The sequence below is a fragment of the Haliotis rufescens genome, unplaced genomic scaffold (assembly GCF_023055435.1).
Source record: "Haliotis rufescens isolate VD_foot unplaced genomic scaffold, xgHalRufe1.0.p SCAF_8, whole genome shotgun sequence".
Classification (NCBI taxonomy): domain Eukaryota; kingdom Metazoa; phylum Mollusca; class Gastropoda; order Lepetellida; family Haliotidae; genus Haliotis; species Haliotis rufescens.
In genome coordinates this window covers 26,178,941-26,206,760 of record NW_025964372.1, presented here as the reverse complement: position 1 = coordinate 26,206,760, position 27,820 = coordinate 26,178,941, and the positions used below count along the sequence as shown (strand labels likewise).

The following is a 27,820-nucleotide window of genomic DNA, read 5'->3' as shown; positions in this document are numbered from 1 at the left end:
ACAGCAAGCTTTGCTTCTAGGCTCCGTAGGTATGCATCCTGTGCCCCCAGGTGATCATCTTATGTCACCAGTGCTATTCATATGATGACCCAACCATACCCTCTTGTTCAAACTCAGAGGTTATCATAGACCCATCTTTGTCGGCCTCATCATTGAAAGGTAGCCAACCTTATATAGGGCTACATCCCGATTTTTCATCTTTGTCAGGTTGGGTTTCTCCAGAACGGTCGTACATCTAATACCTGAGTGTAGAGCCGATACTGAGTCGTGACAGCTTGGGAGGAAAGATGTTTCGCTTATTCATCTCGATCGTGCTGTTGGGTCTTATGCAAGCCCAAACACAGGATCAGACTCTAGTTCCAGGTTCATATGGGCCTGAAGTGGTGCAAGCAGTGGTCAATAGAGTCCGAGAGTCGTGTCTGTTCCAAGATGACAAGCTGTTCCTCAGACGCCTGGCCTATGTGGCATCACAAGATGGCAAAGACGTTAAGACCTACAGACCAGGCTACGATGGGGGCATATGGCAGGTAGAGTACCTTCCTTTGTATATTTCGGTGATGAGTGGCTCAGGCGTCTAAGGTACCGCAGTTCGCTGTGCGTCCTTTGTGCACACCAGAAACCTGTGATTGTGGGTTCGAATCCCGATTAGCCACGATTATGTTTCTATGTTTGTTAGCACGATACAAGTGCTCGTGGGTTTCACCAAAATGGTAAACGTCTGGCTTTGCTTCCACAATAGGCTGATATTAAACCCAACTTGCTCACTCACGCTATGGTATTATGTTGCATATCTTCTCAGGCTAAAATGTACACGAAAACCAAGAACATCCATGTCATGGATCAGATTTCGTGAGTGAATGAAAGCATTAATATTTTTTTTAAAAATTGCATTAACAACGAACGAAATTTACCAAACAAAGAAATCTGGATCACATAACAAGTAGAAGATAAAATATTATATTTTTTTATTTAAAAATTGTTTGAGTATTTGTATTATTCCCGATAACTCCCAGATCGACCAGGACAAGTTCAACATGATCAAGAACACTGGCACCCTGTTCTCGGGCGTCAACACACAATTTGCCATCGACTGGAGCACGGTTCAGTGGTCAGATCTCAGAAAGCCTCTGTACTCCGGGCTCGCTGCTGCTCTCTACCTGTCTACTATTAGCGAACCCCTCCCACAGGGTGTGGAGAAACAAGGCTCTTTCTATGGGAAATACTTCTTCGTTGATCCCCATGCTGCAAACCTTTTCTATAGGGGTTCAAAAAGTTTTGATACCGGTAATTATTTGCTTTCACCACGATTTTGATTCAAAATAATTTGTTATTTCAAGTATGTGTATATTGTAACATAAGTATATACGATATGTCATGTTATCACAAACGTGTGGTGAAGTACTTATTGAAAATGAGAAGGATATGGGTCTTCACAAGTGGAATGAGTGATTGATGTTGCCCTGACAGAAATAGTTTGTAAAGTTCACAAACTTAGTGTGTGAATTTCACGGTCCACTCAGTGAGTGAGTGAGTGAGTTAGGTTTAACGCCGCTTTTTAACAGTATTCCAGTTATATCGCGGCGTGTCAGCTTAATGTGGGAGGAAAGCCCGAAGTGATGCAGGTCTCAGACGTTTACCACTTCGGTGAAACCCACGAGCACGGGTATGGTGCTGACAAACCTAGAAACATAATCGGGGCGAACCGGGATTCGAACCCACGATCATAGGTGTCTGGCGTGCCCAAGGGACGCAACTCTGCACAGCGAATCGCGGCGCCTTAGACGACTGGGCCACCCGTGCCCCCCGGTCCACTCAGACACAAACATGTTAGTTGACTTTACTAATCAGTATTTTGTTTACAAATTGGCCTATCGTCACCAACTAAAAAGGGTTAGGTAGTAATCAGATGTACTTTCATCGCAGCTTCTTGTATGGGACCAATACAACTAGGCAAACAGCAACAACACATTAATGGACACAAAGAATTTAAACCTTGGTGGGATTCGAACCTGCAACTCTTGATTCGGACTTAACTTATATCCTGATGATTTGGACTTTATTCAACAAGTATACATTCTAAACATGATTAAAGGTGTTTAAATTCTAAACATGTTTAGATGATGGATGTTGTGTTTAGGTGGTGTTTAGGCTATGAGGCGATAGCTCATTTTATGTGTTTTAGACCCTAAACATGTTGAGATAGAACACACCAAATGTGCGTACCGTTAAGGATTGAAACACATGACTGCCTAACATGTCTTGAATGTGTTTACATTCTAAACACATTTTACAAGGTGGTTTGAGTAGTGAATTGTACTAATTAAACAAGTTATATTTACTAATCTACAGCATCTCCGTGCAATCTACCTGGCAGGATAGTACATTCGCTGTTCACTAACCTCCTGGATGATGTTACCAATTAACTTAGTAAACACCGAATTCAGCAATATTCCTGCTGTATGACGGTGGCCTGTACAACATCGAGTCTGGAACAGACAAGCCAGTCGACACGCCGTCGGGGTACTATGACACGCAATATGCCAAGTCCCCCAGCCTGACCACCTGATCCAATGTGTCATCTGTTTAGACAAACCTATGTTATGGAAGACTGAATCTTCCTTTGCATCATCACAGACTCACCAGATGGAAGTGTTCATATTTTTTTTTAACGTCAGTTAGCACTGACATAGGCGGTTAGGTTAAAACTAGCAATACTGTCTTGTTTGAGGCAGCATTAACAAATCCAATCACCGTGATGTGTCGTCTTGATGTAAGTGATTGTGTTAGTTCGGTGCCTTGAATAACATTATATCATGGTGGTCAGCTTAATGTGGTAGGCATACCAGAAAGGACGTACGTCTAGTGATAGGTAAAGGATCATATTCAAATCAGCGGATTCTGGTAGGGTAAAGGGAAACAACTCTGCACGCAAAGATATCAGACCACTGTGTTAGATAATCGGGGCCATCTGAATTGAAATAAAAGCGAAAAACCCATGCCCAAATCCTAAGAAAATCTACTAAAAGCAGAGTCCAATTTCGACCATATCATGAGCATGAGTTAATAAATCACTATCAAACAGGGAAGCAACCAGGTTCTTGCGAAAAGGTGTGCGTATTCTACCACACCGGTTGCACCCATCACAAACACATGCAAAGGCAAGTGTTAACCTGCAAAATAACGAAATGAATGACTGTATATCTACAATAACAGTTATGTTTAGTTATCTCGTATTTTTATTTCTCTTTCATTCAACACATTACTTATTACTCTTTATTGATTCCAGTCTGTGCAAGAACTAACCTTGACCTCGCTTTCCTGGTGGATGCCTCGTCTAGCCAGTCTCCGGAGGATTTCGAAAGTGCCAAAAAGTTTGCACATGAAGTCGTCGACAACTTTCAAATTGGCACAGATGATGTCCGTGTTGCTTTCGTGACATTCAGCACCGGCTTCAAATCCCAGTTTGACTTCAGGCAATACAGCAACAAAGCTGCTCTCCAAAAAGCCATTGATGGCATCGTTATGGACAATGGGGAAACAGATACCAATCTAGCTCTGAACTACGCTTCTGGACACCTCTTCACGCCAGCCATGGGTTCCAGAGACGGGGCGTCTAAAGTGATAATCCTCCTAACGGATGGCCGGTCTAGTGACCCGACGCAAACCATTTCAGCAGCTTTGGGCGTACGCAGCAAAGGAATCACCATTTTCGCCATCGGTGTAGGCGACGGCATTGACAGCCAAGAACTGAGAAGTGTTGCTAACAAGCCCTACTGTACGCATGTGATAGAGCTGAAAGGCTACTCCGACCTTGGTGCTCTTGTTGGCCAAATTCAGCAGGTGTCGTGTTTAGGTGAGTCTTAATTGTTACGATTGATTTAATTATAATCAACGAAGTTTCCTTTTTTTCCCCATTCTCGAAAAGGATAATACGTTACAGCTGAGGGGAACATAAAACACGTTATAAACACCCTCAGGATCATGTCAGACAGATTGTTCCCTTTATAAACATAGATCAGCACTGTTACCATCTGCAGCACAAATCACGAACCCTAATTGTGTATCATAGTCTTCAAACAATACTTGGTTGATGTCTTGTCTGCACCATGATTAATGTTTGCCTATGTCTGCAAGAATAGCAGCAGGCCAAGATGCAGATTGCCATCTTCGATTCCTAAGGTACAGCAATTCGGCCTTATAGAGTTTTTTTATTTATTCCAACAACTAAAAAATATTTACTCCACACTGTTGTTTAAAATGAACCAAATTCTGTTACGATAGCAAATCTACATTTGAATTCTAGTATTTGAATTTTGGATCATTGAACGTGTGACATTCATTTCATGTCTTCATTATTTCATTCAATCTTTCCAAAGAGTAATGTTCTAAACCTTCTCCCATTGATGTCCAACATACTACTCCCTGTTAGCCTTAGGCATCAATAGTCTTGCTTCCTGAATCACACAGTGTTGCAATATAACACACACCCATATATATATATATATATATATATATATATATATATATATATATATATATATATATATATATATTTATATATATATATATATATATGGGTGTGTGTGTGTGTTATATTGCAACACTGTTAAGGGTGTGGCCAAGGACTGTATACAGTGTTTTAGTATGTTTATTCGAAGAACTATATATATATATATATATATATATATATATATATAGTTCTTCGAATAAACATACTGAAACACTGTATACAGTCCTTGGCCACACCCTTAACCCCCAACACAGATGGACTCGTCAAACGTCAGAAGTTTTGAACGTCTTGAGAAATAACACATTTCGTTCAAAATATCAATTCATGGTTATTATTGACAATTGTTATTAGGGGCTGATTTACCTTCCTTGGATAAATGGAGACAAAATTGAGCGTAAATTTGACTTTGAACTATTAATATTTTACAAGGAGCAGTGGATGTGCTATTCCATTTCAACGGCTTCATGTTAAGATTGTCTCACTGTTAAGATTGTCTCATTTTTAGGGCACGTAGGCCTTTAAAACTAATAGATACGATTCCCTGAAAGCAAACAATTATCTATTTTTTGTGAAACCAGAGGCAGAATTCCTGTACAAACCCCGGTACCCAAATTATTATATAGAGACACATGGCAGAGAGTATAAAAGGTGGCCATTGGACAGTTTGTGGTCACGTGTTACTTTAGATCTTCCAGTCTTATAGTATCTCACGATGGTTATAGTATCTCACGACGGTAAAGAGCGCAAAATTTCCTGACAAATTCTCTATCAGCCACACACACGCAGTTGCACCACGCCGCTATATAAATGAAATTATCTTGAACTCGACGTTAAACCCTATTTCACCTCACCTCCAAGTTCACCCCTTTATTCCAATCAATTTGTCAAATGAAATAATGTTGAAGTCAAATTCACGATAGAGAACCTTCGTTGACTATGATACCCTGAAACTTGCGTTCACTATGATAGCGATGGAGACACAGTTTGCCGACAGAGTTCCTTGCTTTGATTATGATGATATAGGAGCAAAGCTGATACATTTTACCGCATATTTCATTTTTGTGTAAGATTTTTTTAGATGCCAACACTCATTTTCATATTACAAAGTCAATATATTATTTATGTTTATGTAAAGTCAATATGTTATTTCGTCCTTTTGGATTTTCAGCACCAGCTGTTCTGAATCCGGGCGCCTTTAAGTATCCTTGCTCGAGTGGCGGTCTGTACCAGATCTTTACCAACGAGTCTCTGGTACAAGTAATGGTAGGTGGAACCGTATGGGGATTCCGCGTCAGAAGAGGTCCCCAGTACGTCTTGATACTCGTAACAGCCGATAGTCACCCGTACCTCATACTAGTTATAGCCGACTAGTTTCCGATACCTCATCGTACATGTAGTCGTAACGGCCGACTTGTTCCTGGTACCGCATGCTGTTCATTTGGATCGAATGGTCAGGCTCTGTGGCTTGAATGATTGCATCTTACCGAGGCAAAGGAGTTAACTGACTATAAAAGTCCAGTTTCCACCCTTGCCGAACTAGGCTGGTTACGTTTTGTCTGGACTAACGAGTCTATGCATAGTCCAATCAAAATCGCGCACCGAAATCGAAATCCGGTTCATAAACTGTCGTGCAGATTTCGATCGATTGCAGGGTTTGCAAAGCATGTGCATCGCCAATTCGTTGTCAGCAGATATTTTCCAAATGCTTTCATGTTTTTAATTCAGGTGCTCACGTGATTTGATGCATTTCGCGATGTAAGACCCGTTTTATCACAATATAGATCTTGATTATCGATCAGATCGTCCTGACTGAGCGCCACCATTTTGTGGGAAGCAAGTGATACGAGAGGTGGAATCTGATTGGTCAATAGGAGAGGCTTAGAAGGGACATAATTGGCAATAGCCACTGGTGGCGCAACGATCGAGCCGAGTAATTCCAGCCTAGTTCGGCAAGGGTGGAAACTGGACTTTTAAAGTCAGTTAACTCCCTTGCCTCGGGAAGATGGAATGATTGTGGGAAGTGGGAAGTTAATCAGTTTATCAATCACTGCTTTCCCTGAATATGCTCGATTATATACGGGCCGGCGTGATATTGCTCGAATAGCATACGATATATACGATCATTTATGTCATACCACGCTAAGTAGAAGGGGTGGTCCTCTTGATCTCAGACAGCATATCCACAATGAGAGGAACTTAATCGGGGATCCAGTAGCCACAATGGTAGCCGAGAATGAGTAGAACTTCAAGGCACTCATTGTGACTTGACTGTACGTCGTCATATCGACGAGTCTCACTATTTAGTGAGTGAGTGGGGTTTACCGCGTTTTTTAACATTATTCCAGTTATATCACGGCGTGTCAGTTTAAAGTGGGAGGAAAGCCCGAAGTGATGCAGGTCTCAGATGTTTACCACTTTGGTGAAACCCACGAGTACGGGTACGGTGCTGACAAACATAATCGGAGCGAACCGGGATTCGAACCCAGAATCTTTGGTTTCTGATGTGTCCAAGGGACACAATTCTGCTGCAACATAGACGACAAGTTCACATGTGCCCCGTCGCTCTGGTATTGCTGATACGGTGAAGCATAAATACCACACGAAGTTGTCTCTGCCCGGGAAGGTATTTTTCAAGGTGAATCTTATGTGAAACCCTGTCGGTGTGGACGGTCGTGTGAAACACCACCTTCTGGGGGACAGATGCAGGGCATGTCCTCGAGGATGAGGATGTCCTCGGACTGGTAGTGATTCTCCTGTGGAATGTTTCAGATTGACGTTACAGATGGTATGGTGGATATCTATGGATCGCTGAATAATCCAACACCTAACCAAGCCGGGAGTGACTTTGTCAGGTACGATTGCTAAATCTTTTAAGGGAATTAGGTCACACACACGGCACGACACAGTACACGCACAGCACACACATACACGACATTAGCCACTACACACACACACACACACACACACACCACTTACACGACACACACCACTAGCCACACCCATACACCACATACACACCACACATACACCATGACACCGCTAGCCACACAAACACATCACACACACTACACACAATACACGACACACACCACGAGCCACACCCATACACCACTTACACACCACACATACACCATGACACCGCTAGCCACACAAACACATCACACACAATACACGACACACACCACGAGCCACACCCATACACCACATACACACCACACATACACCATGACACCGCTAGCCACACACACACATCACACACACTACACACAATACACTACACACATACACGACTCACACCACTAGCCACACACACACTACACATACACGCCACACATACACCATGACACCACTAGCCACACACACACTACACATACACGATAATACCACTAGCCACACAAACACATCACACACACTACACACAATACACTACACACATACACGACTCACACCACTAGCCACACCCATACACCACATACACACCCCACATACACCATGACACCGCTAGCCACACACACACATCACACACACTACACACAATACACTACACACACACACGACTCACACCACTAGCCACACACACACCACACATACACCATTACACCACTAGCCACACAAACACATCACACACACTACACACAATACACTACACACATACACGACACCACTAACCACACACACACTACAAATACACGATAATACCACTAGCAACACACACACTACACGTACACGATAACACCACTCGCACACACACACCACACACACACACACCATACACCCCACGCACCACACATACACACCGCACCACACCACAAGCCACACACACACACCACATACACGACACACACACTAGCAACACACACACTACACGTACATGACACACACCACCTAACAAACACACACACCACAAATAACACACACACACACACACACACACACACACACACACACACACACAAACATACACACCCACCAACATAAAGTTCACTTAGAAAACATTATGTTTCTATATTGCGACACCCCGTTATCCGGAAACCCCTCCAGAACTACGAATACTGATAGCTGCGTCTATATGACTAAACAGAATACGTACCCGTGGGCCGATGCCATCCAGTTTGAAAGGGTTTCACTGTATACAGAAGAGGCAAGATCCCCATGATGTTTATGACGTACGGATTAACGGGGTCATACTATGTACAGTGTTATAAAACATTTAAATGTAGGAAGAACAATACAGTTACTAAATAAGATGTGAATAAAGTTAAGGTCATCGTTATGGCATTGGTTGTCTATAAAACCCTCGTGAGACATCATTGCTGACAGACCGCCTCTGTGGTCTAGTGGTAGAGCGCCCGCCCGGAGAGCGGAAGGTCCGGGGTTCGATCCCAGACCGTGTCATACCAAAAGACGTTAAAAGATGGTACTATCTGGCGCTCGGCATTAAGGGGCTGAAACAAGGACTGGTCGGCTCGGAGTCAGTATACTGTGTCTGAGTGGGGTATTCATGTTAAACTGCGGCATGGTATTTCAGTGAGCTAGCACTATAAATCGGAATCAGTCTGGACTAGTACAAGCAGCCACACACACACGTGCATGCACGTCGCTATATAAGTGCAATATTCTTAGACGCGACGTTAAACCCAATTTCACCTCACCTCATTGCTGACACATTTTGTGTACATCTATTGACGCTATTGACTCCTTCGTTTCCAGCAATTCAGTGGTGAGTGCAGCGTCTGTGGTTTTGATCAACCAGGAACTGAAGCCACTGTACCTCAACATCACACCTACGGGGCCGCCGAATGGCTGCACCGGCAACTTCACTATTAAGATCGGCAACGTTCAGAGAGTCAACCCAAGTAGGTTGAATTACACGAATTCCTAAAAGAACAGGTACAATATATAGATCATACAGCTATAGTCTTCACATGGAATTATTTGTTTGTGTCTTGTTTAACGCCACACGCCAATATTCCATCAATATGACAGCGGTTTACAAAAGATTGAGCATGGACCAGACAATCCAATGACTGACATCATGAGCATCGATCTACGCAAATGGGATACGATGAGAGACTGTGTAGTACTAGTAGTAGTAATAGTAGAAGTAGTAGTAGTAGTAGTAGTATTAGTAGTAGTAGTAGTAGTAGTATGGCAGTACTAGTAGTAATAGTAGAAGCAGCAGCAGTAGTAGTAGTAGTAGTAGTAGTAGTAGTAGTAGTAGTAGTAGTAGTACGGTATTTCGAAACTTAATATTAATGATAATGAGGGCTTGAAATTGCCTATCGGTGGGGTTTGTGAAAGTAGTGTTTCCAACTTTTTTCTTTCGAGGTGCATCGGTCATCAATGATATCAAAGCTCTCGGGTCCCATTCCAACACGAGTTATCTCAAATTGTGAAACATATCTCCCAATTCGATACCGTGGACCAATCAGAATGCAGGATTGTGAAATACCATGGTAGGATGTAGAGCTACTCTTACATGTCTCATTGGGATGCGTAATTTGGTCTTTCATTACACCAAGAGTACAAAAAAAAATTCAAAGACATATTTCCAGATTTGCAACCTTTTAAACTCAAACAATATCTCTGGTGACAGAGTTGATATCAGGGGAATAGTACTTTGTAAAATGAATGGGATGGTATATTGCAATCAGACTGGCTGTAAGACGGTGTTGATGGAATTGGATCCAGGACATCTTTCGGTCTTTTCCATGCGTATGAATATTTTCCTTGTTTATGTTTTTTTGCAATTTTGAAAAACGTGTGCCATTCGACTGTGGGAAATGTATACCATGTTATTTATATATTTTGTTTGAGTAATGTTTATATGAACAACTTCGCTGTAGGTTTTTTTTCACATTCCACATGACATTGAATCATGACGTCATTCCATTATGGAGTGGATGACGTCAGATTATGATGACGTCATTGCATTATAGACGGACGTCATGTCTGCCTCGCAACTGTGAAAGTTCACGTATGGAGAGCGATTCAGGAAGTGCATTTAACAAGGTCGCCAAAAATTCGCAAATAGTCAACGCATAATGTTCATCTTTAATTTAAATACTTCATAAAAGGTTTCAAGTTTAATCATCGTTTTTTTCCAGATGTTAACGTTACATGCATAGAGCATGACGTTACTAGAGCCTGCTCTGTGGCCAACATATACGAGCATCTGTACCACTACCAACAACCCCCCTGTAAGTAGTTGTACCTGAAGTAGTATAGAAGCAATGTCATCATATTAGTAGTAGTAGTAGTAGTAGTAGTAGTAGTAGTAGTAGTAGTACTTCACAATTACTGGTGAAGCGTGTCCATTGTCAAGCCCTGATCATGATTGAAGGATGTATATATACTGAACCGCAAAAGAAACGTCACCATGGATAGATATATGAGAAACCTTATTTGTCCAAACACTGTAAACATACTTTGAGACACATTAGAGACATATTAAAAAGATGAAACTTCGCAAAACTGATCATCAAGGTTGAAATTAAAGTGTCAAATGTTCTTAAAGTGAAATACAACACTAGTCTCCGAGAAAATGGCATCACAAGTCAGTATCTCGTGTGTCGGCTATGTGCATTGATGACTGCCGTGCAACGTCGATACATGGAATGGATGAGGCGGTTGATGAAGGCCATAGACACTTGAGCCCAAACTCTGAGGAACGCCTGACACAGTTCAGCTGCAGTTGTCGGCCTTGGTCGGACGTCATTCAGCCGTCTTTGAATGTTGTCCCACAGGTGCTCAATGGGATTTGAATCGGGACTGAGCGCAGGCCACTCCATGGTTCTGATGTCATTCTGCTGGAGTAAGTCTCTTGTTGCTCTCGCAGTGTGGGCACGGGCGTTATCATGCTGAAACGACGTGCCAAATGAGGTATGGCGTGTAGTCTCAAGACTTGATCAATGTACCGAGCTGCTGTGGCACCATTGCCTCTCCCTGGACCGATGTTCTGGAAGACCACAGGGCCGATCCTCTGTGCAAGACCAATTCCATCCCACACCATGATGCTCGGACCATCCCACGGGTCTCTCTCAACAACACAAGCCTCCGAATAACGTTCCCCATGGCGTCTCTCTCTCTCTCCCTCTCTCTCTCTCTCCCTCTCTCTCTCTCTCTCTCTCTCTCTCTCTCTCTCTCTCTCTCTCTCCCTCTCTCTCTCTCTCTCTCTCTCTGCCATCTGCTGTTGAGATACAGTAACGACTCTCAGAACTCTAAAGATACTTCTCCACTGCTGGTGCTGTGTCAGAATGGGTCCTCGGTGTGACCTGTGACAGTGGAGGTGTCTGCTCTTCAATCGTCGACGCACGCTGTCCGCACTTATGTGTCGCTGGTGTGTCCCGAGCAGTTTCAATGGACTTGAAATGCATTGGCTACTTGCCGGGCTATTTGTCCAGCTTGCAATCGTCCAAGAGCTCGGTGTCGCTGAACTCTTGTCAATCTTGGCATGTGGTAGCAATTCAATGACGAGTGAATGTTATCCGATCTGGGTGGATTTTTATAGGGCAAGAAATGGGGGAACGCATGTGCATTTCAATTTGCACGGAACTCACGTGCATCGGGTTACCATGGCCGTTGCCGTGATGCTTTTGGGCTATCGGTTTTATTGTCATCTGCTTTGGGTTTTTTTTATGAAATTTGAGTTTTCCTGACAAGGTAATGTTAAATTTTAGAAACTGTGACGAAAATTACCTAGATATTTAAATGACAACTTTCCATGCAATGTTACTTGGGGTGACGTTTCTTTTGCGGTTCAGTATATTTAGGTATCGTGGAAGGGAATACTTGATTTATTGCTAGAAACAAAATTATTTTTCGAACATTTTTTCAGAGGAATATTCTTCATTTCTCTGAAAATAAAGGACCCATAATACAGTTTTCCTGGACATCCTATTCCTTTACTTCAGTACAACCTGACGCCAAATTATTTCTACAGTGTTTGGCAAATGATTCACCTCCATCCTTCTCCAATCAGTATCAGGACGATGTCAAAGACCGAGGAGAACTTCAGACTTGAATCTGTCACACAGCGGCACATAATCAGTCTTACAATACGTAGTTACAGCCATCGCTGTTGGCCTAGCAGTATACTCAGTACGTCATACATATTGAAACTAATCCATGGATGCTATTCTTTTGACAGACAACTTCGCCAGTCCCTGTACAGCTGGAAGGCCTGGCTATATGATTCACCCATTCGACCAGACCAAGTTCATCATGTGTGGGCAAACCGGAATCGCCTATGTCTATCAGTGTGATGCCCATTACGTATACGACCAGACCACCATGGACTGTATCCCCGGAGAGCCGAGTACCCAAGTCCCAAAAGCGACGCCAACAGCAACCATCCCTGCAGTCACCTTCACATCCCGTGTGACAGACGCCATTCCTGGCACGGGCCCTTGCAACGCAGGCACGAAGGGTCAGTTCTTCCCTTACCCTGAGAATATCGCCAAATACATAGACTGTTCCAACTGGCCTCATTACGGCTACGTCAAGGACTGCGACAAGGGAAAGTATTGGGACCAGAAAATCCTCACCTGTACTTACGGGAAATACGTCATTGATCCAGCCACTAACAAGTTCGACAAGAATGTTCCTAACCCGTGTCGAAATCCGACGAAGCAAGGGGATCTCTTCTACTACCCCCATCCTGATGAACACATGTTCATCCAATGTGATGCATTCGGAGACGGTTTTGAGAAGCACTGCAATGGCACGGAGGTGTGGAGTCAGGACAAACTGACGTGCATGCCATCACAACAAGTCATAATTGGTTAAAGAGGGGCAATGAATTGTGTTTTTTCTTCAGTAACCTATATCGCAAAGGCTATGACCAGGCTATTCTCACATATGTTCGCAGAGGGCAGAAATTCGAGCAACCATTACAGTTTAAATTGTTTGATAGGCATTACTTAGAAGTTGACGGATGACAATGGATACTAAATTTATGGATAACAACTTCTTTAGTGCTGTAAAGACGACGTTTCGGTATAGATCATTTAACTGTTGTCAAACAATCTGTACCGAAACGTCGCCTTTACAGTATTAAGAAGTTGTTATCCATAAGTTGTGTCTACTTTGCCATTACAGTTTATACAAGGGGAAATAACTCTTCTTTTAAAATCCGGGCAATAAGTTTAATCTGTACACTGAGGTTTTATCAGACAAAAACAAATAGGTATTTATCACCCTGTAAAAAACCTTTGTCCACACATTGTGTTTTGAAGGAACCTCACTTTGAGGAAACATTTGGGCTTTTCGCTGGCTGAGAGAAGATCTTTATTTAGTAACAGACAATGTCAACACGATGGCAAAAAATCCTTGGTGTTGTTCTTCTTTTTAACCTGTGTCATTGTTTGTTCATTTTCTCAAAAACAAGATTTAATGTTGTGTATGTCATCATTCAACTTATGGTCAAGGTGTATAAACCTGATTATGTAATAAATTGTTTCCTTTGAAGTGTTACTCTTATTATCATTATTTTCACATAGCAGTCACACACACGTGTGCATACACGTCGTTGTTAGTGAAATAATATTGAATGCTTTTTCACCTCACCTCTTGGAAATAGATATGACGACATTGTCGTGACGAGTTAATTCCTCACTGTGTGTAGATCCACCCTTCCCGTACAAAACCAGCGGTTAGTTCCAGTAAGCTCAAAATCCCCCATTTGAGCTCAAATGCAGCCAGTTGTAACAATGTGTTAACTGGCAGAACAATGGGGGATTATAGTAATGTCTGTTCCATCTCCTGACCACTGCAGCCACCAGAAATAGTTTGTTGGAACAATAATAACACGATTTGATTTTTTATATATAGATTTATATTTTATGTACACAATTTATAATAGTTTTCAGATGCATAAAAACACATGACACTCATAGGACACTCAGGTACATATATAAAGTCAGGAGACAGCATCTAGATAAAACAGGGGCGGTCGGGTAGCCTAGTGGTTAAAGCGTTCGCTCGCCACGCCGAAGACCCGGGTTCGAATCCCGACATGGGTACAATGTGTGAAGCCCATTTCCGGTGTCCCCCGCCGTGATATTGCTGGAATATTGCTAAAAGCGGCGTAAAACCATACTCACTCACACACTCTGGATAAAACATTAGTCCAGTGTCAACATCTACAAACTCCGTTTTCAAGTTATCAAGTCTGTTGTCAAGGAGACGGTATATCTTCTATCAAGGCTTGGTCATGTCGGTTTCTTGGAGTTGAAGAATCATAATTTCAATGTAGGATTGCTCATTCTGCAATACACTCAGGAACTCAAGATTCGGGTGGGAGTGATCATGACCTCAGCTAACTTCAGCTTCGAAGCTTTTGAGCTCACAAGTGGTCACCTGACAGGAACAGACTAAAATCCCCATCCCTATTCCCCTTAATCCTCCCGTATTTCAGTTTTGAGCTAACTGGGAAGACCCCACACCTACAAATGCCGAGCGATGAAGCAATGTTTCGTTATTGACCGATTTAAATGTATTCACGCACCAAAAATGAGTCGTGACACAACCAGGATCTGATGAATCAAGTCGCAAAAGGAAAGCCGGATAGGGGATATAAATTTTCTTAAATATCTCGGTTTTCATTGATCGCCTACTTTTCATAAGTTCGTTCTTTCAGTCTATGATCCAGTGTTGATATGGAATGAGAAATCGCATAATTCTGAAGTCTGATTCCGAAAATATAACTGCAGCTTTATAAATATTCTACATACATCCATTCATCATCCATTGTAGGTATGCATCAACTAGTCCATGTTCGAAAACCTTAAAATGGCTTACTGGGCCGTAACGTCAACACGTGGCACTCGCCAATGTTGACGTATATTTCTTGGGGGTACAAGGTTACGAATTATATTCAACAACACGTGTCTTAGGTTTTGTATGCTGTTTTTGTATACGTGTAGTTGTTTGTTTGTTGTTTAACGCCGCAATCAGCAATATTCATGCTATGTGAGGGCAGTCTGTAAATAATCGAGTCTGGACCAGGCAATCCAGTGACTGATGTCATGAGCATCGATCCACGTACTTGGGAGACGATGCCATGCATCAACCAAGTCAGCGAGCCTGACCACCCGATCTCGTTAGTCGCCTTATACGACAAACATAGTCGCCAAACGTGTTGCTGAAGACCTATTCTACCCCGGATCTTCACGGGTCTAAGTGTAAGGGATACCAATATACTAAACTTGACTTGTAAAAGCAAGCAATCTGATGTGCCGTGAAAAGGTCGCTTGTTTGCTGTTACATAATGCCCAGGAATCATCATCAGAGCCTGGAGTTAGAACGCTTTACCGATAATGCAAAATAACCTCAAACTTTTGTCAGAGCAATCCCCAGACAGGCCCAACGTACCTTGTAATTATCTGTAACAGTCGAAAATTGATGAAGGAAGAAATTAAATCAGGATATATATGTTTTGAAATTTGAGGTCGTCTCACGCTAGATTTGATACCTCTTCATTTAATTTGGAACTGAGCGCAATAAATTATATTTATTGAACATGTGCAAGAGTCGCCAGCAGGGCGAGGACGTGAATACATCGACCTCGGCTGCTACAACACGATATAATGGTGTGGTATGAACTCTTAATTATATTCAAATAGTCTAAGATTATATGTATAGTGTTTTGATAAATAATGGTTCCATTAAAGATGCCCATGATAAAGTTATTGGGCGAGGAAGGCTAAAAACAGGATTTATATAACTATTCCTGTAGATGACTCTATATTTCAAACATGTATAATCTCAATGAGGATGTTTTCTAAACGTGCAAGCAACTGATAAATTAATGGTTTAGAACCCCATGACATTGTTTTGTTTGTTTGTGTGTGTGTGTGTGTGTGTGTGTGTGTGTGTGTGTGTGTGTGTGTGTGTGTGTGTGTGTGTGTGTGTGTGTGTGTGTGTGTGTGTGTGTGTGTGTGTGTGTGTGTGTTGTTTAAATCTGCACTTATCAATATCCCAGCTACATGACGGCGGTCTGTAAATAATCGAGGCTGGACCAGATAATCCAGTGATTGTTATTAACAGCATCGATCTACCCAAATGGGATACGATGACATGCATCAACCAAGTCAGCGAGCCTGTCCACCTGATCCCGTCAGTCGCGTCTTACGACCAGTATTGGTTACTAAATTCTACCCCGGATCTTGACAGGGGTCCACGACATTAGAGTCTTATATCAAGCATTGTATATCATGTATATCATCACCTCGCACCTGCATCAGCAGCTTACATATTCCACGAGCATCACTTAGGGCAACACATGAGTTCTAATCTAAGTTTCAAATAATTTCAATAATTTCTTCCAAAAAGAAGGCATTATCAAAGTCTAAATGTAGGGATTCTTTTAGATGGAGATTATTCCTATAGATTGTTGGTTCGTAAAGAAAAATCGCTTAGGTCCTGCATCGCTGTTAATCTGTTAAATGACGCATTGGTCCAGGCACTGAATAAATATTATTAATTGCGCGACATCAGCAATTTGCAGCTGTTTCTGCTGAATGTACAGGCAATCCTCGTGTGTCCCTTCTCAACAACATAAATGATAGGTTGGTCATCGGAGGCTTATTCTATCCTAGAACTTCTACATAAGAAAGTAATTTTAGATTTTAAATATACATTGTAATGTTACAAATGTATAACGTCAATGTTACAGGTGTTAATTTGGTGTGGTATTGAATGCAAGATATGATCAAGATAGAGTCCGATAATGAGATTTATGTACATGAAACTGAAAGAACCCGTGCCCCCTACAGTACCTGATAGAGGAGCAGGAAGTAGCCTTAAAATGATAATTACACTAAAGACGTTGATATCCAACTTATAACTGCTTTATAGTCTCTTATATATCTGGGGGCACGGGTGGCCCAGTCGTCTCAGGCGTCGCGATTCGCTGTACAGAGTTGCGTCCCTTGGACACGCCAGGAACCAATGAGTGTGGGTTCGAATCCCGGTTCGCCCCGATTATGTTTCTAGGTTTGTCAGCACCATACCCGTGCTCGTGGGTTTCACCGAAGTGATAAACGTCTGAGACCTGCACCACTTCGGGCTTTCGTCCCACATTAAGCTGACACGCCGCGATGTAACTGGAATACTGTTAAAAGCGGCGTTAAACACAACTCACTCACTCACTCATATGTGAACAAAAGTAACAGGGATCGGTGCAAGTTGTGATCCTATTTGAATAAGCATGAATTGGGTAACCTTACACAGGGATAATTAAGGGTTTTTTTCTTAATTTTTTTCTTTAATAAGAGTCAGAATGGGCTATATTGCGGAATCATAAAATTGACTATGCGTTTAACATACATTTCTTGTGATTATCGCCCCGATTATGTTTCTAGGTTTGTCAGCACCATACCCCTGCTCGTGGGTTTCACCGAAGTGGTAAACGTCTAAGACCTGCATCACTTCGGGCTTTCCTACCACAATAAGTCCTGAACTCTCTCCACAATTCACTTTTCAAAGTGGTCCAACAATTCCTTTATTGTGTGAGTACGAGGGATGAGGAGTATGATCGCAGCTAGGATTTAGACACGCGACCTAAAGGCCTTTTGACACATGGCTTAATCCTTAGGTATCATTATTAGCTGACAATTTCCCATGTGCCTCGTCGTGTCGTTTCTTCAACCCTTCACATACGTCAGCAAGGATTGCCGGTAAATGCAAGACCCTTATTTGTTTACCTATGTTAAAGGCTATTAAAAGTTGTTGGTGTCTGTCCAGCTTTATGACGTGGGTTCGATTCCCGGTTCGCCCTTATTACTTTTCTAGGTTTGTCTGCACTATATCCGTCCTAATGAGTATCACATAAGTGGTAAACACGTGGGGATGTATTTTAACATACACGGATGTAGATGAATCGGTTACTAGCTACTCTCCTCGCAAAAGGAATTTTGTTCATTAAGAAGAAACATGTTTTCATTGACATGTACCATTGAACTTCCTTTTCTGCTGCAGATATTAGTCCTTTATGACAGTTATAGAAACAAATTATGTTATGATGGCAATTATGTAAGCACGGCGGATTAAAGAAGGAAAGCTCAAGTGTTTTTAGGGTCGAAAGTACTGACAATGATGTTCAGCAAAAGATGTACACGTATACACAAGGTGTCTCAAATATCTAATAGGACTAGGATTTCATATAATTTAATTACGTGTGATGTATGTTTGTCATAACAAACCACCCACATTCCAAAACTATACAGCATCGGGTTATTTCTGAACATCCACCCATACCCTGAGACATCATCTTCAAAGAGATGAATACCAGTGCAGAACATATGAGCAATGTGTCCATAACCAAGGTCATTTTGACATGACCGTTTACAAGATAATCCTTAAATAAAGCCAGCCCCTTTTCCAGACAAACTGTCTGTCAACTACACACCTTGTTGCTATTGGATATTCGACGTTTAGCCTCACCGCCGAAGGAATGGTCTTACGTAATTAGAGGTCCTGTTTTCGGTACATGAGTGTGCCTTCATCTCGAATGCTGCCAGAGTAGCCATGACATCGTCGGTGTTCGCTTGCTGGGTGTTTCTGGTCGGGCTGGCGTTGGGCCAGGATCAGACTCGAGTTCCAGGGACATTTGGGGAAGAGGTTGTCGACGCTGTGGTGAACAGGATCCGGGAATCTTGTATTTTCCCCCACGACAAGCTTTTCCTCAGACGCCTGGCCTACGTGGCTACACACGATGGAACAAACGCAACGACGTACAGAGCAGGCTACGATGGAGGCATATGGCAGGTAGCGTGACGGGTCGTGTTGTATCCTTTTAACTTTGGGATACGTAGACATGACTTAATACTTCTTTTATGTCATATTGTAGTTTCTGAAAAATAATTTTGATGTTGTTCGTCACCTAAATTACCCTCGGTGTATGCAAGAGTGTGCTTATCTGGTGCTAAGTACAGCTGTCCCTATATGTGTGATTTAGCACCATTGCTCGTCATTAAATCTAGCTCATTGCTCGTCACCGTAAAACTAATACGGCTAGCCTGTATGGACATCATAGAGTTGTAATGTGACGTTACAGTTACAAATATAAATATATTTTACCCGTTTATGTTAATATCTTAAAAGTAGACATCCGTAGCTTAAAGAATAACGTGGATTATAACGGCGATTGCGTTATTAGGTTATGTATTACCTAATGCGTTTTACGGGGGCACATGTGCTTGTGGGTTTCACCGAATAGACTAGAAGTAGTAAACGTCCGAGGCCTGCATTATTTCGGACTTTATCCAAGCTGACACGCCGTGATATTTACTGGAATAGTGTTCAACGCAGCGTTTAACCCAACTCACACACTCACTTACTAATACATGAAGCAATGAAATGACCATATACTTTGTGGATATTATCTAGGCACATTTAGATTATACATATTGAATCAATTCAAATTATGTGTTACAGAAGTGTCGCAAAGCAACCTGTCCATTATTGATATACAAATCGCGTTTAAGGTCAGAAAAGATACTATTTTAATTTGGAAGTTCATTTGTTCATGGAAGTTTGTTACTTTTTATACATACACTGAGTGAGTGAGTGAGTTACTGAGTGAGTGAGTGAGTGAGTGAATGAGGTATAAGGACATTTCGGAATGACAACTTAATTTGGCAGAGGAGCGGTCGGGTAGCCTTGTGGTTAAAGCGTTCGCTCGTCACGCCGAAGACCCGGGTTCGAATCCCGACAAGGGTGCAGTTTGGGAAGCCCATTTCTTGTGCCCCCCGCTGTGTTATTGCTGGAATATTGCTAAAAGCGGCGTAAAAACAAACTCACTCACACTAATTTGGCAGAAAAGCACGAAATGATGCAAGTTAGTACCACTAGCTGACCCTCACAAAACTGCACAGCCGAAATGCGCCATCTTATAAAATTGGATCATCCTTGTTTCCAGTGAACATATTAACAGTGAAAGACAACAAATGGATCTCATGATGAAACTAATATTATACCAAGTTTATACGAATGTAAGGACTAACATATCAGTTGAACAATGTGACTACTAGGCCTTCGTCAGATAGCATTGATTACTTAATAAATTGATTCGTATTTGCCCCAGATCGACCAGGACAAGTTCAATATGATCAAGAACTCTGGCACCCTGTTCTCGGACGTCAACACACATTTTGCTATCGACTGGAGCACGGTTCAGTGGTCAGATCTCAGAAAGCCTATGTACTCCGGGCTCGCTGCTGCTCTCTACCTGTCTACCATTCCCGAACCCATCCCACAGGGTGTGGAGAAGCAAGGCTCTTTCTATGGGAAATACTTTTATGTTGATCCCCATGCTGCAAACCTTTTCTATAGAGGTTCAAAAGGTTTTGATCAAAGTATGTATTAATCCTTATTATATACTATGTACACTGTTCTTGAGATTTGCCATTTGCCATCTTCAAGAACGAATGCATGTATAGTTGAACCTCGTTAATTCCGACCCCTATATAATTTATTAGTCCTTTAAAGAATGTCAACCTATATACAAAGGACATTACACGTAACAATGATTCGTCAATCTGGAGTCTTGGGAACGATAGCGTCGAGTTAACTTGGTGGCTCTGTTAAGCAATCAAAGTTTTGTTATATAACAGACTTGGTAGTTGTCGGTATTTTGTTGTCAACCTCGTTAAAAATACATCCATTATGCAAATTTTTCAATTTCAAGGATCAATTCCCGAGTTACACTCGCGAACACCTGGTATCATCTCTATTTGATAGTGATTCACAAACACATGCTTATGATATTGTCTGAATCGTACAATGGACTCTTGGAGATTTCTTATGGGAATGGTTTTGTCACTTTAATATCTTCAGATGACCCTGTTGGTTTAACGCGGTTTCGAACAGTGTTTCAATTATATCACATGTCAGTTTGTTTGTTTGTTTGTTTGTTGTTTGACGTCGCACTCAGCAATATTCCAGCTTTATGACGGCGGTGTGTAAATAATCGAGTCTGGAACAGACAATACAGTGATTGACATCATGAGCATCGATTCACGTAATTGGGATACGATTACATGCATCAACCAAGCCAACGAGCCTGACCACAACCTCTTTCGACAAACATAGTCGCCTTTTACGGCAAGCATGGGTTGCTGAAGACCTATTCTACCCAAGATCTTACCGGGTCACATGTCAGTTTGATGTTGGGGGAAAGACAGCTAAATATATTTTCAAATATTCTGTAATTATGTTATTTATAAATAGTTTCAACTCCAATTGAAGACACCCCTACATCATATTCTTTCTTAAATGTTGAACACATTTCCATAGTAAGAAATCCTAGAAGGGACATTGTGGCGTTGTTGCATTGTCGCCCTTCGGTAAAATACAAAATAATATCATTCAAAGCGCGACGATGCTCAAATGCGACGAAAAGCCAAAATGTCCCGTTGAGCATTGTGGCATTGTCGTATTGTCGTGCTTTGGAAAAAATTGATACCATTTGCTTGTTTTCGCTACAACGCGAAAATGTCCCTTCTAGAATTGCTTCGGGGGGCGGTCGGGTAGCCTAGTGGTTAAAGCGTTCGCTCGTCACGCCGAAGACCCGGGTCCGATTCCCGACATGGGTACAATGTGTGAAGCCCATTTCTGGTGTCCCTCGCCGTGATATTGCTGGACTATTGCTAAAAGAGGCGTAAAACCAAACTCACTCACTCACTCACTCACTCACTCACTAGAATTGCTTCGGTTTTCTGAGAAAGTACCCGTATGCATAATTCATTACCTTGATAGCACCTTGATTCGATAGCACCTTCAATGACATGGGGAGGCACGGGGGTAGAGTAGAATATAGAGGTTAAAGAGCTCGTTCGTCACCCCTAAGTCCCGGCTTCGATTCCCCATATGGGTACACTGTGTGAAGCCCGTTTCTTGTGTCCCCCGCCGTGATATTACAGGAATATTGTTAAAAGCGGCGTAAAATCATATTCACTCACTTCAATAACATAAAATTGTACACAATTAATAATTCCTAAGACTAAAATGTACTGAAGATTTTGTGTTACTTCTAGTCTGTTCAAGAACTGACCTTGACATTGCCTTCTTGGTGGATGCCTCATCAAGTCAAGCACCGGAGGATTTCGATAGTGCCAAAAAGTTTGCACATGAAGTCGTCGACAACTTTCAAATTGGCACAGATGATGTCCGTGTTGCTTTCGTGACGTTCAGCACCGGCTTCAAATCACAGTTTGACTTCAGGCAATACAGCGACAAAGCTGCTATCCAGAAAGCCATTGATGGCATCGTTATGGACAATGGGGAAACAGATACCAATATAGCCCTGAACTTCGCTTCCGAACACCTCTTCACGCCAGCCATGGGATCCAGAGACGGGGCGTCTAAAGTGATTGTTCTCCTGACGGATGGCCAGTCGAGTTACCCGTCGAAAACCCTTTCAGCAGCTTTGGGAGTACGCAGCAAAGGAATCACCATTTTCGCCATTGGTGTAGGCGACGGCATTGACAGCCAGGAACTGAGAAATGTTGCTAACAAGCCCTACTGTACCCATGTGATAGAGCTGAAAGGCTACTCCGACCTTGGTGCTCTTGTCGATCAAATTCAGCAGGTTTCTTGTAAAGGTGAGTTAAAGTGTGTGTTAATATAAATATATATAATATTAATATCTGATTATTAAAGAAATTGTTACCTGTGGCTCAAGTGACACTTCTGTGCCAAAAAGGTCTCAAGAGCCCTATGATAGTCGTTTAATGGAAATTGAGGGGAGGTGTGTGTGTGTGTGTGTGTTGGGGAGGGGGGGGGACTTCGTGAGATTTTGGTTCCTGTAGATGACATCTTTTAGTTGACCTTCAGGAAATATCAACTATCAGTTGCGGCTTTCGCAGTTCGACCTCCGCCTGAATCTTGGGATTATTTGTGTCAAACCCCAATAAATAATAGACTGTTCAATAATAGACATTCTATTTTCTCAAAGTCAGGAAATCTGTTTCTGTCTGAGTGTAGACACATTTTTGCAATTGTTTCCAAAGGATATAGTATTACTTCATTGTCTCGAGTGCACTTTCACAACGCATTTGTTTTTTTAGATGACTCCTACGTGTGTTTAACGTCATTTTAACATTCATACATCGTTAAATTATAGTCATCATGGCATTTGATTTTGTAGCACCCGCTGTTCTTACACCTGGCGGGTATACGTATGCCTGCTCCAAAGGCGGTTTGTACCAGATTGTAACAAATGGCTCGCTGGTACAAGTAACGGTAAGTTAACTCTGCACCGTGATATAATTGTACTATTTTAGACGATATATCGACATAATTGAAATCCTTCTGACTGCGCCGAGATTTACAAACATCTTTAACTTTTATAATGCTCCCAGATATACCTGTAATATACTGTGTACAAGCCACACACACACAGACACACACTCTCTCTCTCTCTCTCTCTCTCTCTCTCTCTCTCTCTCTCTCTCTCGTCTCTCGCTTTCTCTCTCTCCATCTCTCTCTCTCCCTCTTGCTCTCTCTCTCTCTCCCTCTCACTCTCTCTCTCTGCCATCTGATGTTGAGATGCAGTAACGGCTCTCGTCTGACAAGAAGACTCTTCTCCACTGCTAGTGCTGTGTTGCCCACTAAAGACGATCCCGTCGATCTCTCTCTCTCTCTCTCTCTCTCTCTCTCTCTCTCTCTCTCTCTCTCTCTCTCTCTCTCTCTCTCTCTCTCACACACACACACACACACACACTTACACTCACACACTCTCTCTCTCTCTCTCTCTCTCTCTCTCTCTCTCTCTCTCTCTCTCTCTCACACACACACACACACACACACACACACACACACACACACACACTTAATTATCCACTGAGCCATCTATTCCAGGTTCAGGTCTCTGATGGAATGGTGGACATCTATGGTTCGCTAAATAACCCAACACCAAACAAAGCAGACACCGACTTTCTCAGGTAAATTGTAAACCTGCGCCCTTCAGCCGAACCAGGATCTGTTTGTAGTCTGTTTTGTACACCCTGTGTGTGATCCGTGGTCTCCCAGTACGTTACCTGTGCTCGTTGGTAAACGTCATGACTGTGCTCGTTGGTACACGTCATGACTGTGCTTGTTGGTAAACGTCATGACTGTGCTCGTTGGTAAACGTCATGACTGTGCTCGTTGGTAAACGTCATGACTGTGCTTGTTGGTAAACGTCATTACTGTGCTTGTTGGTAAACGTCTTTACTGTGTTGATAAACGTTCACGACTTGCGATATGGTGGGCTATCCAGTCGTGATTGTGATCCCTGGTCTCCAAATACATTGCCTGTGCTTGTTGTTAAAAGTCATTAATGTGCTTGTTGGTAAACCTTCACGACGTGCGGTATGGTGGGCTATCCAGTCGTGATTGTGATCCCTTGTCTCCCAATGCATTACCGTTGGTAAACGTCATTACTGTGCTCGTTTGTAAACGTTCACGACCTGCGGTATGGTTGGCTCCAGTCACATTAAGCTGATTCGTAGTGATATACCCGAGTTACCGTAACGGTTTAAAGCGGCGTTATACCCAACTCACTCACTAACAGCATTAGGACTTTGTCCCAGCACTGCCGTGCTAAGTGAATGATCTGTGGTTCTGATCGACCAGGAAAGGAAGCCACTGTACCTCAACATCACACCTTCTAAATACCTAAATATACAAAGAAACATACAAAGTTTATATTTAAGATGTGAATAGAATTAAGGTAATCGTCATGACTCTGTTATTCCATACGTCCACATCATTGCTGAAACATTTGAATGACTCTATTGACTCTATTGTCAACAGTTTGTAAATAATGAGCCATAAGATTCATTGAATCACAACTCGTTCGTTTTCAGCAATTCAAAGGTCGGTGTAGGATCTGTGGTTCTGATCGACCAGGAACTGAAGCCACTGTACCTCAACATCACACCTACAGGGCCGCCGACTGGCTGCACCGGCAACTACACCATCAAGATCGGCAACGTTGAAAAAGTCCAGCCAAGTACATAATTCTTAATAGAAATCTTAAGAACTATAAACTTGGCGTAGTCCAGAGTTTTAGGGACCTAACAGTGAACAAACTGTACTGAGAGTTTTGTTTGAAGCAGATTTTTTCCGTAATTCTATTGCACACCCAGACAGCACGTGTATCTTAAGCATTTTCAGGAACATATTACTTTCTTTAAAAATAACCACCACCTAGAAAATCAAATGATGGGCCCTTTAATATACACACTGGTATGCTTGTTTGTGGTGACGTCGACACCGGCTGAATGTGTCCAGAAAGAGATGCAAATGATGCATATTTTCAGAAACTGCTTCAAAACATCGAATGAGATTTGTTTTTGTAATTTTAACCTGATACACATTATTTATTCAGTATTCTCTGGAAAAATTCTTATTTAAATCCCATAACGTATATACATGTCAATAGGTTCAAAGTATTATATGAGACATTGCTCTTAAATTAAAACACATTATATTTATCCTGTTGTTTCAGGTGTGTCTGTCACATGCGTCGAGCGAGACACGTCCAGACCTTGCGATATTTCGAACGTATACAGACACTTCTACCACTACTATGTACCCCCGTGTAAGTATCTACAACTGACCGAGTCAAACACGAACGAGTGAGTGAGTATGGTTTTACGCGACTTTTAGCAATATTCAAGCAATATCACGGCAGGGGACACCAGAAATTTGCTTCACACATTGTACTCATGTCGGGATTCGAACCCGAGTCTTCGGCGTGACGAGAAAACGCTTTAACCACTAGGCTCCACGACGCCCCTCAATCACGAACGAACCCTGGATTACACACAGACGGAAATAGTTGGTAAAGTTAACTGATTATGTGAATTTCACTGTCCACTCAGGCACCAATATGTTAGTAGACAGTACATTTTGTATCGTAGATGTGTAAAAAGTACTAATCAGATAGTGGAGATTACTGTCCATATTTCAAAGAACTACTGGTTTAAGTAGAGAGTTACACTAATTTACTAAGTAAAATTTACTAACCGTCTTCTCATAATTTACGAACTGCAATGGTATATTTACTAAGCGTGGAGTAAGTTTGCGGGTAATCCAGTGGTATAGGTCCCAAACAAGGGCATCGTGCTTGTCGTAAGGGTCGTCTAGAAGGAGATCGGGTGGTTAAATTCTGCTGTGACCTGGCTGATTGACTGCCATCGCACCCTGACAGTGTCAACCACCGAATTGGTCAAGACTCGTTCCAATACATAGCTGGAACAGAGCTGACACCTCTGTTGGAAACAAACTACAAACTGACTCAGATTCTGTGTAGATAGATGTGCTGAAGCTTTACTTTAATATAGATGCCATTTCACTACGTCCATCTCCATTACCTAATCCTCTTACTCAGACAGACTTCATGTATCTGTACCTATTTGACAGACTACTTCAACAATCCCTGTACGCCTGGTCGACCAAGCTTTATGATACACCCAACTGACCAGACCAAGTTCCTCATCTGTGGACCAACCGGTGTCTACGAGTTCCAGTGTCGTTCTCATTACGTGTACGACCCGCGTTTCAATGACTGCTTTCCCGGAGAGCCCAGCACTACTACCACCACAACAACGACCACAACAACGACCCCTACAACTACGACCCCTACAACTACTTCAACCACAACTACAACGACAACTCCACGTCCAACCTTCCCGCATCTTTCGTACAACCCTTGCACTGCGTCGGCGACAGGGCGGTTCTTTCCCTACCCTCCTGACCCTACCAAATACATAGAATGTTCCAACTGGCCCTGGTATGGCTATCTCAAGTCCTGCGATAAGGACAAGTACTGGGACCAGATGGACCTCACTTGTACATACAAAGATGTCGTACGCCCCACCGATAGAACCTTGGACAAGAGCTTGCCTAACCCTTGTCCACACCCTTTAAATACAGGGGACCTGTTCTTCTATCCCCACCCGAGCGATAAGCACATGTTCATCCATTGTGACCAATACGGCGATGCTTATGAAAAGCATTGCCAGGGAACCGAGGTATGGGTCCAGACTGTGCTACAGTGCTTGCCTGTGGGTTTCGTTATTGGTTGAGTGTTTGTTTTAGTGCCTTTATTTGTTTTTAGCTCGCTAAAGGAATCACCAATTTAAAAAATTAATTTTAAAAAGTCTTGTTTTCTTTGGGAAAACACACACAATTTTGTTTTATTCTTTCTTACTTGCGTTTCTTTCACCGGAATTATTATCGAAAATATACTCTATATATGTTTTTCAAATTGTGATAAAGATTCAATTATCAATAAAATTGTTTTCATTGATGCTTCAA

The 27,820-nt window shown here is 42.2% G+C and overlaps 1 protein-coding gene across 1 annotated transcript; it reads left to right on the top strand.

The window, feature by feature from the left end:
* Positions 1–125: 125 nt before the first annotated feature.
* Positions 126–27,820, top strand: LOC124143447. The gene is made up of 16 exons (XM_046512422.2): positions 126–527; positions 1,014–1,284; positions 3,287–3,853; positions 5,679–5,773; positions 7,280–7,362; positions 9,221–9,366; positions 10,618–10,710; positions 12,660–13,292; positions 18,984–19,279; positions 20,598–20,868; positions 22,549–23,115; positions 23,661–23,755; positions 24,374–24,456; positions 25,363–25,508; positions 26,007–26,099; positions 26,924–27,820. Exons 1-16 carry the CDS (start codon positions 288–290, stop codon positions 27,586–27,588), a joined length of 4,344 nt encoding a protein of 1,447 aa, XP_046368378.2. The 5' UTR covers positions 126–287; the 3' UTR covers positions 27,589–27,820.

Coding starts and splice junctions, on each gene's coding strand:
- LOC124143447 (XM_046512422.2), top strand. CDS start 288: ATGTTTCGCTTATTCATCTCGATCGTGCTGTTGGGTCTTATGCAAGCC. Junction 528..1,013: donor ACGATGGGGGCATATGGCAG/GTAGAGTACCTT, acceptor GATAACTCCCAG/ATCGACCAGGACAAGTTCAA. Junction 13,293..18,983: donor ATCACAACAAGTCATAATTG/GTTAAAGAGGGG, acceptor TTACGTAATTAG/AGGTCCTGTTTTCGGTACAT.